This window comes from Phascolarctos cinereus, unplaced genomic scaffold (genome assembly GCF_003287225.1).
Source record: "Phascolarctos cinereus isolate Bilbo 61053 unplaced genomic scaffold, phaCin_HiC Scaffold_2;HRSCAF=192, whole genome shotgun sequence".
Classification (NCBI taxonomy): domain Eukaryota; kingdom Metazoa; phylum Chordata; class Mammalia; order Diprotodontia; family Phascolarctidae; genus Phascolarctos; species Phascolarctos cinereus.
In genome coordinates, this window is record NW_027555625.1 from 137265732 (window position 1) to 137283595 (window position 17864).

Sequence of the window (17864 nt, forward strand, 5' to 3'; positions counted from 1 at the left end):
ATATACACACTTGCTCTTGTGAATTTATCACTCAGGTAGCTCAGACGCACCTCTTCTCATCTCCTCTTCTGACCCTCCACCCCACAACTGATATTCTGGAAGTTCATCATTGTGGTTTTATAAAATCAAAATACAATAAAATATAAAATTTGGGAGTTTGTGTGCAGGGATTCCTTACTTGTGGTTTTATTACAGCAAGGACTCTAGGTTTGGAAACTTTTTCTGTCAGTGAGATTGGGGGGGCAGCTAGGTGATGCATTGGATAGAGCACCGGCCCTGGAGTCAGGAGGACCTGAGTTCAAATGCAGATTCAGACCAAACACTTGACACTTACTAGCTGTGTGACCCTGGGCAAGTCACTTAACCCCAATCGCCTAAAAAAAAAAAGGCTACCATCAGTGAAATTGGCAACAACACAAATAGCAGATAAAATATCTACCAGGATTTTAGAGTTAGAAGAAATCCAATTGAGGGGTTCTTAACTTTTTTTTTTTTGGGTTGTAGACTCCTTTGGCACTCAGGTGAAGCCTTCTTGGAATAATGCATTAAATAAATTTAAATGCATAAAATGAAATATATAGGATGACAAAGGAAACTAATCACATTAAAATTCAGTTATTACTATATTAAGAAAACAAATTCACAGACCCCAAGTTAAGAATTTCTCCATGCACCCCTGGTATTTTACAGGGTACCAAAATGAAATGAGTGGTTCAGTTATTTGTCCAAGATCACACAGCTCCTTACTGAAGTGGCGAGGCTGAATCCTAGTCTGTGTCCTCTGATCCCCTAACTACTTCCCTTTGTGTATAAATGCCTTTTTGTTGGTTTTCGCTTGGAATTGTGTTCTCTCTTCTTTATCCAGCTACTTCTCTGCTTGTTGAAGTATTCATTGGGTTCCAGAAATACAACAGTTCATTGGCTGACAAATTAGTCTTTGCGTCCAGGATGTTTATCTTATCTTTAGTTTATGAAACTCATTGGGATTCCTTTGAAAAAATGAGACCCATCTTAAAGCAGCTATTAACGTATTGTAAATAATAATTCACAGAACTCCAATGTCTTCAGTTTCTGTGGCAGTAGCAAAGGTGTTTCCCAAGCTTCTTTTGACAGCACCCAGTCTTATTTCCATATCCCTCCCCTGCCCACAAAATGAATTAATTTGAAATCATTATAATTTTTTTTATTCTGAACCTAAAAAGTAAAACAAGCGCTTCCATAACAAAGTAGAATAGAAAAAAAGGATTGCACGTGAAATTGCAAATGTATTCTGTATATCTTGCCTTTCCTTTTAAATATATAATTATCGTGTAACTTTCTTTTTTTTCCTCTTCCCTTCACCCTGCCCTAGAGATGGCAACCATTAGACACAAATATGTATACAGATATGTGTAAAACCATACTATATGTATTTCTGTTTCTCAGTTCTTTCTCTGGATGCAGTTAACGTCTTCCTTCATAGGTCCTTTGTAGTTAATTTGGGTATTTATAATATCAAAATGACTTAATAGCTCACAGTGGCTCTTAAAACAGTATTGCTGTTACTGTATACAGCATTATCTTGGTTCTGTTCATTTTGCTCATCAGTATTTTAAGTCTTTCCATGTTTTTCTAAAATCATGGAGCTCATTTCTCATAGCATAGTAGAAATCATTATCATTTAAAAAGACATCACATTGCACTTTTAAGAAGGCTATTGCAAAATCAGTTGGTATTACAGGGTGACAAACTCAAAATGTTTGGAGTGCCCTTTAAGTCATAACTTGTGAATAGATAGGAAGAAAATAATTACTATCATTACCTAAGGAGATATACATCTTAGTAAATATGTGATAATGGTAAATGAATAGTTGTGGAAGCTTACTGAGATCTGAAAGAAAATGTTTTTTTCCGTAATGAAGAGAATGCTTTTTTTATATTCTATTTTTTAATTGGAGTTTTACTTCCCAAATATTGATATTAAGCATTTGGTATATATCCCATGTCTCTGTTTCACATTTGTCTACCACTGTGTGCTTTTTAAAGGTAACATTAAAAGACTCCAGGGATTTAATGTAGGGATTATTCAAAGGCAGATGTAGCCTGCTGGCTGGTGTCTCTGACGCAGTATCAAATGGAATCCCCAAAAATTAATCAGCAAGGAATTATTAAACACTTTAGTATGTCCCAAGTGTAGTGTTAGGTGCTAGGGATACAAATAAAGTAAATGAACTAATCTCTAGCTGTCTGCTGGCTTTAGCACCCAGAACTAAAGAAGTAGGAATTCATACAGCTTCATAAAAGGCAACATTCTGTATTTGACTTTAGGGTATTTTTTTGCTTAGGGTATGTTGGTAAGTTTGTGTTAGCAAACAAATTCATTGGCTAGAAGGGTGGAGGTTACTCATTGGACACTTTTCACCCCATGTGGCTTTGATGTCTGATTGCAGAGCCAGAGAATTTAGTATTGGGATTTTCTCCTCTCTCAAGATGGATTTTTCTTTGTATAGGTGAGGCTATTACTGGAATTACTTTTCTTAGTAGACTCTGGGGTTTAGGATTATTTGGACTTTGGGTAGTGTAAAAGTTAATCAGGGAAAGATTCTGTTGCATTAAGGTCATGAGTTTAAAAATATGCCATTAGCTTTCAGATCTAGAACATACAGAGAGTAGATAGATAGACCTCACACTAGGAACCCTTTCTGGCTTCCAACTGTAATTTACTGGAAATTTGGATGAATAGGCCTTACTTTATGCTTGTTTTTGTCAATTTCTATTTTGGAAACCTTCTGTCAGTTAAGGCAGCATTTTTGCAAATCTAGTTGCATAGGGCCCTATGTGCACCTGTTCCAAAAGTATTTTTGACAGGGATAGATGTTCTTTAGGAGGCTTAATGTTTTTATACTAAGACACATAGTGGTGTCTGAGCTCTGTTCAGGGTAGGGGAAAAGCTTCCTGTAACTTTTGAAATTGTTTACTATTTGTACAGTATGAGCACTAGGCAGTATTTATAATTTTCAAGTTTTTACTTAGTTATACTTTACAGTGTGGGCAGTGTGGTGTAGTGGATAAAGACCTGCCTTTAAGGTTAGGAAAGCCTGGCCTTGAGTCTTGGGCAAGCAGACAATGCCCATTTTCATTGGTAGAGGGAGTCCCTTACCTAGAGAGCCCTGTCCTTTCATAGGCCTGATAAAAAAACAAAACCCCTTTAATAATGTCTAGAAAATGTAACATTTATATGAATAGAATTCACAATATATAAATATATAAAAGTAAATTCATAGTGTCTAGAATATAGAATATTTGTAAAACAATAATTTATGCTATATGATTATATAAGTATAAATAATAAAAATATCTGATGTAATATAACTTACTGTCTAGAATATATATTCATATAAAAGAATATGGCTTATAATATATGTATAATATGGTATATATAGTGAAAATATATAAAATATAATTTACAGTAGCTAGACTAAACTAAAATAATTTATAAATGTAAGTACATGTAAATAATAAGATATATTGGATAAAATGATATAATTTATAATATCAAGAATACATATTAAAAATTAGCTACCCCATCCTGGGTTCAAGTCCTGCCTCTGACATACAGTGGCTGAGTTACCCTGGTTAAGTTGCTTAAGCCCTTCATGCTGTAGGCCAGAGGTGGCAAACAGAGTTGGGGTTGGGGGAGGGAAGAAACATTAAAATATAATCGTGAAATATTTGGCAAAATAAATAAAAATACAGTAGAATGTAGATAATGTTAATGTGATGTTTTAAGTCATTTTGTAGTCCACAAGAATCCTTATGTAGGAACCAGACTCCTTTGTGTATTAAGTTGGATGCTATTTAGGTAGCTCAGTGGATAGTACAGGGCTTGGAGTCAGGAAGACTCATCTTCCTGAGTTCAAATCTGGCCTCACTTACTGGCTGTATGATCCTGGGCAAGTCATTTAACCCGGTTTGCCTCAGTTTCCTCATCTGTAAAATGGGCTGGGGGAAAAAAAAAAGGGGAAACCACTCCAGTATCTCTGATACCAAGAAAATCCTAAATGGGGTAAGGAAGAGTCAGATCTGATGAAAAAACAACAAACCTGCTCTAGGCAGTTTTTTTAAGACTTTTAAGTTGCAAAAAGAGGTTCTGATCTGTATTGTATTGATAGAGGGAGTTTCCTCACTTTGAGAGTTCTGTAAAAGCAGAACTCTCCAGTCCTCATTGCCATGGCCCAAAGAGATGCCATATGGATATTCTATATGGAATATATGGATATGCTGTCCACATCGATTATTTACTTTGGGAAGACTTGACTAGGCTTTCACTAAAATCCTTTTTCCCCACATGCCATCTAATGTAACCTCATCATTCCCTTTTGCTGCCCAGATTTTTAGTGAATGTGTCAGTACTATCAGCCTAAGCAAAATATTGTTAGATAAATTTCCTTGTAGAAAAATAACAAATACATTGGATTCCAAGGATAAATAAGTTTTTTGGGGGATGGGGATGGGGGTTAATTAGTGCTTCTGATCCCTTGAATTAGTTGAAATAATTTAAAGTAGACCTACATAGTATTAGATAGAAAATAATTCCACTTAATAAAAATTTCTAAGGTGAAATTAAAGTTCTGCTTTTTTTTTGGGAGGGGAAGGGTTGTAGTTTTAATTTTTTTCATATTAATTTAGATCAAGCCTTTGCTTCAAAAATGGGAGCTATAGCAATCGGTTTACTGCTTTTGAATAAAGTGTCAGTTATCCATCCATGTATGGCTTTGAAATGTATCTATAATGTATGGTATCTAAAAATTAGTATCTCTGATACTAAAAAGTAGAGTTGAAGAGGAGCATATAAAGGCTTACTAACATGTTGAGTTTCTAGTTAAAAGAGTATTGTTGTCCAGTTATGTCTGACTCTTCATGATCCTACTTATTTTTTTTTGCGGGGCGGGGAGGAGGAGGTGTTTGGTGTTTTTGAGAAAGATACTGGAGTGGTTTGCCATTCCCTTCTGTAGCTCATTTTTATAGATGAGGAAACTGAAGCAAAACGGGGTTAAGTGACTTGCCCAGGGCCACACAGCTAGGAAGTTTCAGAAGCCAGATTAAACTCAGAAAGAGGAGTCTTCCTGACTCCAGGCCCCTCGCTCTATCCACTGCACCTAGTTGCCTTAAAAGAGTATTGTATCTATGAAGCTATAATACTCTGGACCACTTTATTTTTGAAATTTGCCGCTTTTTATAAAAAAAAAAGTTTTATCTTTTCTATGAATGAGGCTGTGTAGAGGGAAGCCCTACAAAAAAAGCATCCTTTGTTTCTTCATGTTCAGTAGGCTTTTTACTTGCCTCCTTTTTTATATTTTTCATTGTTTCCCTTGAATTATTAAGCAAACTAGGTCAAGGCAACTTTCATATTTAAGAAAATCTTTTTTCTCATTTTTTCCCTTTAGTTTCCTTTGAAGGCACTTAATGGAAGTAATTTCTACTTTCCTTCATGCATACAACACATCCTTTCCTGTTCTTTCCTGTTCCTCAGTGCACTCAAAAGTAATTCCACATATATGAGTAAATAGGTAAGGCCTTTGCCTTTTGAATAGTACTCCTTTAAATGAACATTGGGGCCAATGGTTTATTTATTTATTACTGTTTGTAGTTTCCACAAAAGGAATTTTTTTAATATTAGTTGTTTTGAATTCAAGAAAACGGGAAGGGGTGGGATTTCTTGTCTTGTATAAACAGGACCCTTTTTAAAGGCAAAGTGCTAGTTTCCCGATCCTCTCCACCCTCCATGTAAGTGCAGCCTAGGTTCTCTATTAAGTTCTCTTTTTGCCAGGGTATCCCACTAATAGTAATTTTATGTAGATAATTTTTGTGTTTCAACTTTTTATTTGTAAAGGAAAGAAATGCAGGTTGGCTCCCCCCCACACCTTTTTTTGGTCTGTAATGATATCAGGATTGTAATATTTTATACAGTATTGTATATTGTATAAATATTTATAAAAAATATTTTATACAATATTCATCACCATGATGCTGTGGTGATGAAGAACTTTTTTGAAAAGAGATGTTGTGGGAAAGACGTAGGACTCAAAATTTCCTGGTGTGGCATTAGGACTCCTGTTTCAGTAAAAGAAGCCTGAAATCAGTGAAGTTCTTTGCTGATGGCCCCAGCTTGGGCAGGGGAACTGTGGTTCAGGGAAGTGTCTTTCACTGCTTTCTCTGAAATTTCAAAAGCATCAGAGGTGCTCCTTGAGCCCAGGTCTTCCTGGCTTTAGGGACATGAGGCTGTCTTGTCTCTGACCAAACCATCATCAAATGTAGAAAAAAAGTGCCGAAGGAGTGGGGGTGGGCTATCAAGGTACCAGGTAGCTTCCCCGGAAGCGTTTCATGAGTATCATTCTTGGACTCTGTTCTTTGACTTACAGCTGCATCTTTGTTGATAGAGGAGCTTGCACTGAGCTTATGTGGAAAAGATGTATTGTAGCTGACTTAGCAGTTTTGTGTATATTGTTTAACCGGCTAATCCACAGTAGATATCTAGACCTTATTTCAGAAAGCCCATTAAAAAACCAGCAGTAATATTGGAAGCAGTATTGTTCATTGAGGTCAGAAAATCTGTGTTTGAATAATAGTTTTTGAGGCGGGTAGGTGGTATATTGGATAGAGCTCTGAACTTGGAGTCAGGAAGACCTGAGTTCAAATTTGACCTGATGCTAGCTGTGTAACCTTGGACAAGTCACTTAATCTCTGTCTACCTCAAGTAACCCTTTCTCCAAATTTCCCTGCTTCTGCTGGGGGCTCTACTATCCCACCCTACCGGTCACCCAGGTTTGCAGCTTTGGGGTTACATTTGATAATTCTCTCTCCTACTGTATTTATCTCATATCCATGATTTTCTTACATATTATTTTCCCCCCGTACATTGTGTGGGCCTAGAGGGGAAGGACTTGTTTTTTGCCTTTCTCTGCACCCCCCGTACTTAGTATACAGCAAGCACTTAATACATGCTTGATGATTAGTTGATGCACTGATTTATCAGTCACTCCGGATAAATACGTCCTAGGGAGCTGACTACAGTACACCGAGGTGGAGGATGATGAGAAAATAAAGATAATAATCATACCTAGTTTCTATACCTACCTCCCATAGTTGTGAGAATCTGGTGAGACTATATTTGTGAAGTACTTAGCACAGTGCCTGGCACACAGGAGGAGCTTGATAAATCCTTGCTTCCCCCCCCCCCATGTGATTGTGGATAAGTTATAGGATCCTAGAATTCCAGAATTAAAAGATTTTAGAAATCATCTGGTTAAATCACCTCAGTTTATGGTGGAAGAAACTTAGATCTCTTCAACTTTTACTTCTTTAAAATGGGATAATAATACTTACCTGACCTAGCCCACACAGGTTGATTATGAGAAAGTACTCTGTGCACTGCCGAATGCTTTATTTACAAGGGGGAGTATTATTTTTATCATGACTTCTGTGAGGCGTATTCCCTTAAATCAAATAACACAGGAAAAATACTTGGCAGACCTTAAGGAGCTATATAACTGCTAATTATTGTTATTGTTAGTTGTTATTACCCATAATATTCAAGCTGTCAGAATCTGATCCTTCCCACCCTCCACATAGATACAGCCCAAGTTATGCATGAAGTGTGCTTAGTGATATCTCAGTATCATGGTTTTACTCTAGCTGTAGTGTAGAGGACCAAAGAATTTCCCAAAGAGCACAATCGTGTTCACAAGTGGATTTATTTCACAACACATACCCTTGTGTAGTAGTACCCCTGCATATTCTGATTAACGTTCTTAAGTGTCTAAAGACTTAATTGACTAAGGTCCCGGAACTCCATCGGAATAACGCCAACTCATTTGCTAGGCTCCGGTTTGTTGTTCTGCCCCAAGTGCCACTTAATTTCTTTGTTTAATGGTCAGGGCAGTCTTTAATGACTAAGTAAAACCTAGCCTTGCAGAGAGCTGCCATTTTATAAGAACACTGACTGCCAGCCTAGCTCCTTTGAGGAAGTGCACACTTCTTGAATGTACTTGTGAAGTTCAAGTGCTTTCTCTTGTTGAGGTTAAAATAATATTAGTAGTGATAATAAACACAACAGACCCCTGTTTAAACAAACATTTGAATTTTAATCTAAAACAGAAGTATGAACATGAACCTGAGTAAGTTCATAGGATTATAGCTATGGTACTTGCCTGATTTTTTTTTTCTACTTACTGATGACCCAAGAACATAATAAACATGGAGAATTGGAGAATCCTGTAGTAATTTGGCAAGGTAACTTCCAAACTATTTGGTTGTAATTTGTTCTAATAAGTATGAAGCTAGAAGTGTTTTTGTGTGTGCAGGTGAGCTCGTGGGGAGGGATGGAAGGAGGAAAGAGAAAAGGAGGGAGAGGGAATAGTTTGGTAAGTGTAGTGGGTAGAGTGCTGGGTATAGAGTTAGTCCTGCCTCTGACACTTGCTAGCGGTGTGATTCTCATCATCCTCCACCTCGGTGTACCATAGTAAGCTCCCTAGGACATATTCATCCGGAGTGACTGATAAATCAGTGCGTCAACTAATCATCAAGCATGTATTAAGTGCTTGCTGTATACTAAGTACTGGGGGTGCAGAGAAAGGCAAAAAACAAGTCCTTCCCCTCTAGGCCCACACAATGTACGGGGGGAAAATAATATGTAAGAAAATCATGGATATGAGATAAATACAGTAGGAGAGAGAATTATCAAATGTAACCCCAAAGCTGCAAACCTGGGTGACCGGTAGGGTGGGATAGTAGAGCCCCCAGCAGAAGCAGGGAAATTTGGAGAAAGGGTTACTTGAGACGTAGTGATAATGAATTTTGAATAGCAATCTATAGGATTTTGAGTTGAAAATGTCCAGTAAGGAGTTGCTGATGTAGGATGAGAGCTTATGTTAATAATGGTAAATAGTAATTAATAATAAACATTTATAATAAAAAAAATACACAAAACTAAATAAATGAAAGTGGAGAAATAAACATTTCTATGGTACCTACGATGTGCTAGGCACTATGCTGATAACTTCACAGGTGTGTTATCTCATTTTATGCTTACAGCCTCAGAGGTAGGTGATATTGATAACCTCATTTTACAGATGAGGAAATTGGGGTGATTTGCCCAGGGTAACATGGCCAGTAAGTGTCTGAAATCAGATTTGAATTTAGGTCTTCCAATGCCACCTAGGGAAGGAAGCAATATTTTAAAAAATATTTCGTTACAAAAAATATTTCATGTTAACTAGGACTAAATGTGTAAATAATTGAACAGTTAACCAAATTTTTATTAAAATATATTGTATTGGCTCTGGAGGATATAAAGATATTTAAGATATAGACTTTTCCTTATAAGGAGTTTATAATCTCTCTGAAGCAAGGTGAAATATACACCAAAATAAAATTACTACTATAAAGAAGTATGTGTGTGAACAGTAAGTTTTTTATGGGTTGTGAGTAATTTCTTCTCCGTTGATTTGGAGTCAGACGGCCTGGGTTTAATTTTTTTTTTCCCTGTTCCTTACCTTTGTCACTTTAGGCAAGTTACCTTAACTCTCTAGGATTTAATTTCTTAATCCATACAATCAGGAAGTTGGCTTTTATGATTGCTCTAAATTCTAAGATTAACTCTGTGTGATCTTAGTACAGAAAATGAGTATTAATCTGATCCTATTTGATTAGAGAATTAGAGAAAGAGAAGTAGGCATATCAGCCGTGCTTAGAGATTTATCACACTACTGCCATTTGTTGCAATATAATAATAAACAAACTGAGCAGGGATAACATAATCCTGAGATACACCATATAATAGCCCATCCATTGTCAAGTGTTAATTTAAGTTTTGATAAAAGCTTATTATCCTTTTGTGCTGAACATGAAAGCATAGAAAGATTCTGAATGTTGTTTAAGGAGTATTTGCTAAATATGAAATTATTTGATTATATAACGTCTCCTCAATCCATTTGTGGTGATAATAGGGTTGAGTCTACTGATGTTAACATAATAAAAAAATAAAACATTTTAATCAGCATCAAAATTTAGGTTATGCCAGTGATGATGCCTACCTGTTGTGGCTGAAAGCATCAGTCATGGCTCCGGAGGAGAAAGTGAGGCTGGTGACTTTGCACAGCCCTCCCTCACTTAAATCTAATTCACTTGTACGTCATGGCATCATCTTGCTGATGTCATGGTCCTCTTCGAGAGTGAAGGACAAATAACAGTCAGAGACATAGACATAGATCTAAGAAATGAATAGCTTTGCCAGGATTGCAGGTGGATCTGAGTGGCCCACAGATACAAGAACTTGTGTATGTTTATACTTAAGACTAAACTTTTTCAGCTGTACAAATATTAGGTAAGCAAATCCTTGCATTTTTATAAATACACAGAGCAGAAAACAAGCCAAAACCAGAGGCACATCCCAGTTAGTTGACTTTGGCTCCACCCAATGGTTGCATTTTATGAAATGTGATCATCCTTTTGTCAATTACACAAACCCCCCAAACGCCCAAATTAGATGTGCATCCAAATTGGTAGTGACTTTGGCGCCACCTTATGGTTGCATTTCATGAATGCACTCATCTGCTTCCCAGTTCTTGTTAATGAGTGTCCCTCTATTGAGGGAAGAAGGAGGACAATTCTGATTAGCATGTGTCAGGATATAGAGCAGACAGTGTTCTGTCTTGTTTCAGGGAAGTCTGATATATTGAATGTGGCTTACATCACAACCTTTTTAAAGTCTCAGTGATAATGATGTTCAGAACTGTTTTTAACCATGCATAATAGATTTAAGAGTTCTCTACCTACCTATACGAAGGTCCAAAAGCATTCCCTGGTCTTTGTAGCTATTCTCTTGAGTAAAAAAAACAAAAGTAAAATTGGAAAGGAATGAATCTATTACAGGCATGCTGTGTCCCCTGAGGGAAGGCACTGAGGGTCTTGGATAGGCATCTTCTATCTGCCCCAAAGCCACAGTTTCCATCTGTGCCAACTCAAAGCAACTTTCAGTTCCCGCTGCCCACCTGAGATCCCAACTGAGTTGTGAAGAGCCTCTGGTGCAAAGAGGAATGACCTTCACTTTGACTTTAGATTTCCATTTCCTGCTGCATTTGTCTTTTAAGGGAAAAGGAAGAAGAAAGTTGCTGGGGAAGGGGACTTATTTCTCTTCTTGTGCAAGTTTGACTTGGATCTCTGGCTGTGCCCTTTCCTGCCTAATCTCTAGTCTTTGGAGAAAATATGAGTAGTGGATTGGGCCTCTTATTTGATCGTGTGTTTCCTATTTTTTTCTATGCTTCCCTGAGCCCAGTCTCCAATCTCCTTTCCACTCAATGATGAACATTCTCAGACCTTAGACCCTTCACATTCCAGTGATTCTAAACAACTGTAGGTCATCATCCAAAATACATTCCCTATCCCTACCAGCCAGTTCCTTACTTATTCCTGTCACCTTCAACATTCCTACCTCCTTCAACCTTTCTTCCTCAAAGTTTCAATCAATCACCATCCAGCCCATTCACTGTACCCTATGGAATGCCTGTTCTATGAACAACAAATTTCCATTTCTCCCAAACCTTTCCCTCTCCCACCTATTCCATCTATTAGCTATTACTAAAATCTGCCTGCCACCTAGATGATACAGCCTTCCTGCCTACCCTTTCCAATACTGCACTTCCACTCATTCCTCTTGGCTCACTGGTTGAGGCAGAGAAGTTCTGATATTCCTTGCTCTCCAGTGTAAAAATTCCAGCTTTTTCTCCTACCTTCATCACTCAGTAGCCTCTTATCCTTTGAGGTTTATGCTATTCATGTCTTTCACCAAATGAAAATCTTGGTAGCTGTCAGACGTCCTGTCTTTTCTTTCTTCAGTGAATTCCATATGTGACTCGTAATCTTTTTCTTTCTCAACTCCTGCTCTCATACTAGGGGGTTTCAACATACATATTGACTCTCCCTCAAACATCTTAACTATTCAGTTTCTCAACCTCTTTTGACTTACTGCTCCACCCCACCTCAGCCACACACAAAGATGATCGTGCCCTTGATCTTGCTGTCAGCCACAAACACACCACCTTCACGTTCAAGAATTCTGAAATTCTCTTATCTCATTTCTCCTTCTCCCTTCCCTTATAACACTCTGCTCTTCATCTGTACTGTGATCTCTAATCCTTTCGCCCTTTTGTTCTCTTCCAGGTTATCTCCCTGCACTAACCATGCTTTCCTCTTTTCCCTATCTTGACTCCTTGATGAATCATTTCAACTCTACACTGCTCTCCTGTCTTGAATACCTAGCCCCCTTAGCGTTTTTGCTAGTTATGCCATGCCAAGTTTTAGGTTTGGATGACTCCTACCATTCACTGCCTTTGTACCAACATACAAGCTACAGAACAAAGGTGGAGAAAATTATGTAATCATCATGACTGGATCCACTACAAATTTATGGTATCCAACCTCAACTGGACCCTCACTGCTGCTAGGTACTCCTTCTGCACTGTCCTTATCTACTGAACGTCCCACTCTGGACAGAAGACCTTCTAAACCTTTTCATTCTTCCTCAGGTTACTCAGGGTCTACTTTCTCAAATGAAAACTTTGCTTTATATTTTACAGAAAAACATTTATGGTGAGCTCTCCTCCCCTCTTCCTCATCCCATATTACTCATATGTCTTCTGCCACCATTTCCTCCTTCATCCCTGTCTCATATGATGAGATGGCTTTCCTCCTTACCAAGGCTAAGCCTTCTATCTGGTCAACAAGATCCTATTCCATCTTGACTCCTCCAACAGATTGTTTCCGCTGTCGTTCCTGCTCTCACTTATTTTCAGCCTTTTCTGTCTACTGGTTCATTCCCTACTGCCCACAAACATGCCTATGTCTCCCTCATCCTTAAAAACCTTCATTTGATCCTTCTTTCCATTCCTGCTAACTACCTTCCTTTATCACTATTGCTCTGTGTAGCTAGATTCTTTGAAAAGGCCATCTATGATAGGTACCCCCACTTTCTCCTTAACCCCTTAAAATTCCACTTCCAACCTTATCAGTCCAACTGAAACTTCTGTCTCCAAAGTTACCAGCGACTGCTTCATTGCCAAATCCAGTCTCCAGTGGGTCCCTGTTGCCTTCGGGATCAAATGAAAAATCCTCTATTTGGTATTCAGAGCCCTTCATAACCTAGCCTCCTCTTATATTTCCAGTGTTTTGAAACTTTTCCCCCACCATGTACTCTTCAATCCGATAACATTTTGTCTCTAAGGCTCAGGATATTTTCTCTGAAACATTCTGTCTCCTCAACTCTGCCTGCTGCCTTCCCAGCTTCCTGTAAGTTCCAACTAAAAGCCTTTCCTGACACCCCTTAATTTAAGCCTCTTCCTTCTGTTAACTGTTTCTGTTTATCCTCTTTATAACTTGTTTGTCTATATTTGTTTGCATGTTATCCCCCCCTGGACTGTCTCTTTTTGTATCCCCAGTGCCTGGAACATAGTAGGCACTAAGTAAATGTTTATTGATAGATTAATTGAACAGAAATTTGGAGGAAAAGTTCCTGGAGGGACTGGAGATGCATCTTGAAGGAAGAAAAAAGATGACGGGAGGCAGAGATGAGGAGAGAGCTACCACTGAAAATATGTTCTGAGGGATCCTGGTTTTATGGAGGTGAGCCTGGATTCTCTAAGACTGTTGTCAGCAAACAGCTCTACCAAGATAGGCAGGTGCTACTATATGGGAGAACACATGAACAACACAAACTCAGCGACCAATTCGTTATCTGTTTTCTGTCAATGAAACTAGCTATTTTTGGTGAAGATTGATCACCTTCTCATGAATTTTTTTCTTCTGTCATTGCAAATTGTGAAGACTGCTTCCTAAGTTAGGAGAGGCTAATAATGTGCATTGGTGGAGGGAGAATTCACACTAAAGAAGTCATGAATCTTTGAAGAATTGAAGTAATCATTTCCTGGCAGTGATGAGCCCAGGGGCTCCAGTGTTTATACCTTCTTTATGTGACTAGCATAGAACACAAAAGTATCACGTGCAGAATCGTCCAGGAAATAAATACTTTGGCTCAGCAGTTTGATTCTTGGGTTAGCTCTGTTTTATTGAAGGATCAGCAGAGTGAAGATTTATGGTTCAAAGAAAGTATGAAATAATAAATAATGCTCCATTTTCTGTCCCCTTCTTGTTGTAATAACTAGAAAACTAGTACCATTTCAGTCCATAACAATTGGAGAGAATTTGTTGAGAAACACACGGGGGAAAACCCCCCCAACAGAAAATAGAAATAGAAATTATAAATAGAGGAGAATGTGATTTATGGATAAGATTTAAATAAAATTTTTTTTTTTTGGTATGGGAAGTGAGGCCCTTGGGGCAGGAGGTGTTGACATAGTAAATCCAGGCTTAGCATCCTAGGAAATTAACTAAGGAAGGCTTTTGGTCTGTGTTGTAGAAACCATTGAAAAGAAGCAATGAGTCAAGTATAAACAAGAGTTTAGATTAGACTGTAAGGGGAAAAGTATTGGTAACTTGATCAGTAGTGAAAACAGACCATTATAGGAGCTAGTCGAGGGACCCTTTGTTGGCATTTCATGAATGATTGTTGAATCACATTGAATTGAAGGACAATTTAGGATTCTTTATTGCCTAGCAAATAAAGTTTAAACTTTTTAAACTGTCATTCAGGCCCTTCCATAATGTAACTGGCTACCTTTCCAGGTTTATCTCACACTGTTGCATTCGGTTTGACTTCAGTGTAACTGAATTGGCCCTCATACCTGTCTAACATTTGCATTTCTTTGTCTTTGCCCTGTCTTATTTTCTCCCTTATTCCTCCTTGCCATCATGTTGAAATTCTGGGCCCAGCTTAAATTCCACGTCTCCTACAACCTCTTCTTCTCCCCGATCCCCAAGTTTTCTTTCCTTGTACTTTTGCATGGTACTTTGTATATTCCTTATAATTTTATTACTTAGTATTCTGTGTTAGGGACAGTCCATATTCTATATTTATTACATCATTATTGCATGCTCTTGTGGGTTATAGCCATTGGCTAGATTGTTTGCTCCTTGAGGGCAGGAACTGTGTCCTTAAAGATCATTGGATGTCTCATTTTTCACTTAGTATATCTTTTTTTTTAAAGATAGTTGTTGAGGAGCGGCTAGATGGTGCAGAAGATAGAGCACTGGCCCTGGAGTCAAGAGGACCAGAGTTCAAATCTGGCCTCAGACACATAATGCTTACTAGCTGTGTGACCCTGGACAAGTCACTCAACCCCATTGCCTAGCCAAAAAGAAAAAAAAAAGACAGTTGTTGAGTCAATGAATAAGACATTTCAGAAAAATTGTAAGCGCTGAGGTCCTTGGCTCAGATGAAGGTATCTGTTCGGCTCATCCTTTTTCTCTCTGGTAGAGTGTTCAGTTGTTGAGGAGGCACTGTTTATTATGGTCATTCTTTACATAGTTGAAGCTATGTAGGTTCAAAAAAATATTTCAGTAAAGCCAGGTGTGTTCTAAGTTATTCCATGATTTCAGAAGGTCACAGTAAAGGTGGGGGAGGGGTAGTGGAAGCAGTACAATATCTGTTTTTTCCAATGATGGTTTACTTTGCATAAGAAAGAAAGATTCTAATCTTCTAAAGCTTTTTTTATTTTTAATTTTTTTTTTATTCCCCCTCACTGTTCCAGTGATTGATAGGGGTTGAGCATTATGTGACTGGAAAAAAAAAAGAAATATTGGAAGGAATGAAAAATAAAGAGAAAAAGAGGGGAAAAAATCTAAATCATAAAGTAAAGAATGAAAAGCATCTAGCTCTCTAAGCTAGACAATGTTGTGAGTATTGGAGGAAACAGGAGGAGGGAGTGTATTCTTGGTGATAGGGATCATTCAGCCTGACTTCTCCAGTGTTTGCCTGGCCCGGTCCCTATTGTCTATGGGTCTACTGATGTACAGGGGCCCCTGTGTTCTAGCTTTTGTTTTTATTGTGGGCATGAAAACACGATAAATCCAACAATAAACAATCCACAGAGAATGTGAGGTCATAGTAATGTGACCTCACAGGGAACTAGATACCTGGATGCCTGTGGAGTTCAGCAGACACTTGGAGTATGTGCGGCCAGTACCTTCAGAAGGTTGACTTCACAGAAGTATGGCTGGAGTACATGCTAGTCATTGGAATGTGTTTTTTTGGACATTGGTGCTGGTGCTGGTGAGTTGATGCTTCCAGAGGCTTAACAGTTAAAGGTAGAAAAACAACCGCTATGATTCCTCAGGGACCCTTCTGAATCAGACCTCGGACCCTGAAATTGAAGGAGGTGGAAGCCTGGAAGGGAGACTGTACCTTTCCCTTTTTTTCCCTTTAATGAAGCTTTGCTTTAAGAAGACCTAGAGACTGAATTCATGGAGGCTGATGTAATGCTGGAGATTATGAGGAGAATTGGGTGAAGTGAGTTAGGTGAATTTGGATCGGAAAGAGTCAAGAGAGTTTTGACATGTGAGAGAATTAAGTGTAGGATAAAGAAATTGGTTTTAGTGCTTTTGATGAGGGTAGATGATATTTAAAAGATAGTAAAATTGTGTGTAAGCTGTACCTAAGGATATTTAATTGGGCTTAGGGGAACATTGGGAGCTTGGGTGGCCTAGCAGATAGAGAAATGGCCTTGAAGTCTGGATACCTGGGTTCTTATCCTGACTCTGATGACCCTGTTCTGTGAGGGGTCGAGTCACTTAGTGTTTCAGCGCCCTAGGTCACATATGAAAGCCCTGCTCATGTCCTGCCGGAGAGGTGTTGTACTTAAAATACAAAATGAGGCATACATATCTGGACATGGTAAATGCAAGAATGTGTTTTACTGTACCATGTCTTTTGTCATGAGAGTTTTTGTTCATTTTATAGTAGTGGGGAGAGGGAAAAGGAAATACTTATAAAATTCAAATAAAATTTTGAAACATTTCAAGAAAAAAGTGAATTGCTGTTCTATATTGATGGAAGTGTTGACACTGGGAGCCCCTCCCAACAGTGATGTCCCAGGTTGCAAACCCTAACCCCAGCTCCCTACTCTCATTCTCACAAGTGTGAACAGTATGAGTCAGTCAGTACCTGGATGGCATGCATTAATGCTTCTGCTTGGGAGGGATGAGAAGCTGTTTATCTGAGCGATAGGGACTTCTGTGCACTGCTGGAAATGTAAGGGAGGACACGAGGACGCAATTCTAGGAATTCCCGGGCTCGCTAATTGTATAAATTAAAAAAAATAGAAATAATATTGCACAGTTTTCAGGCTGGACAGTTTATATTGTTACTAATGCTCATGCATAAGCATATGTCATAGCATTTGTAGGTCACCTTTATGTCATGTTGCTTACCGCTTTGGAGAGGAGGTTGCTGATTTTGACCTGCCTGCCAAAGCCGAGTTAATATAGATACCAGTGTATGGACAAAGCATGATTCAAGGGAGTAAGCCCTGGCATTACAGTCTGCCATCTTGGCCTCACATCTCACCTGTGTGTCTCTTAAGCAACTATGCCACCTTGGTGAAATCTCTTAGTCTCTTTGGGGCCCTTGGTTTCTTCATCTCTAAAATGAAGGGGTGAGAATAGACAGACCCTGTGGTCTCTTCTGGCCCTTTGCCTATCACACTCTCATCCTTCTGTTTCTAACTGTACGATCCTGGAATGTGAATGAGCGTCTACCAGTCTTTGGTGTATTTTTTCCTGTTATGGACCTTATGGCTTTATTCTCTCTTTTCTTTGACTTAAAACTTAAAATTTAAATTTATTTTAAGATGATTGTAATGTAAGAGGAAGAATCTGTATCCCCCTTAATTTGTATGCAGTAGTTTATTTGATTGGATTTGCCTTTTTTTTTTTTT

At 38.3% G+C, this 17864-nt stretch overlaps 1 protein-coding gene across 5 annotated transcripts in view; it reads left to right on the forward strand.

Annotated features, from left to right (window-relative positions):
- PSD3 (pleckstrin and Sec7 domain containing 3) overlaps positions 1-17864 on the forward strand; it is a 607844-nt gene that overhangs the window by 291462 nt on the left and 298518 nt on the right. The window contains exon 1 of one of the 5 annotated variants that reach the window (XM_020969589.2): positions 16079-16201. The exons of the other annotated variants lie outside the window; for them this stretch is intronic. Within the exon in view, the coding sequence (XP_020825248.1) occupies positions 16101-16201 (101 nt within the window). The 5' untranslated portion in view covers positions 16079-16100. Of the gene's footprint in view, positions 1-16078; positions 16202-17864 lie in introns of those variants that run through there. 5 annotated transcript variants of the gene reach the window in all.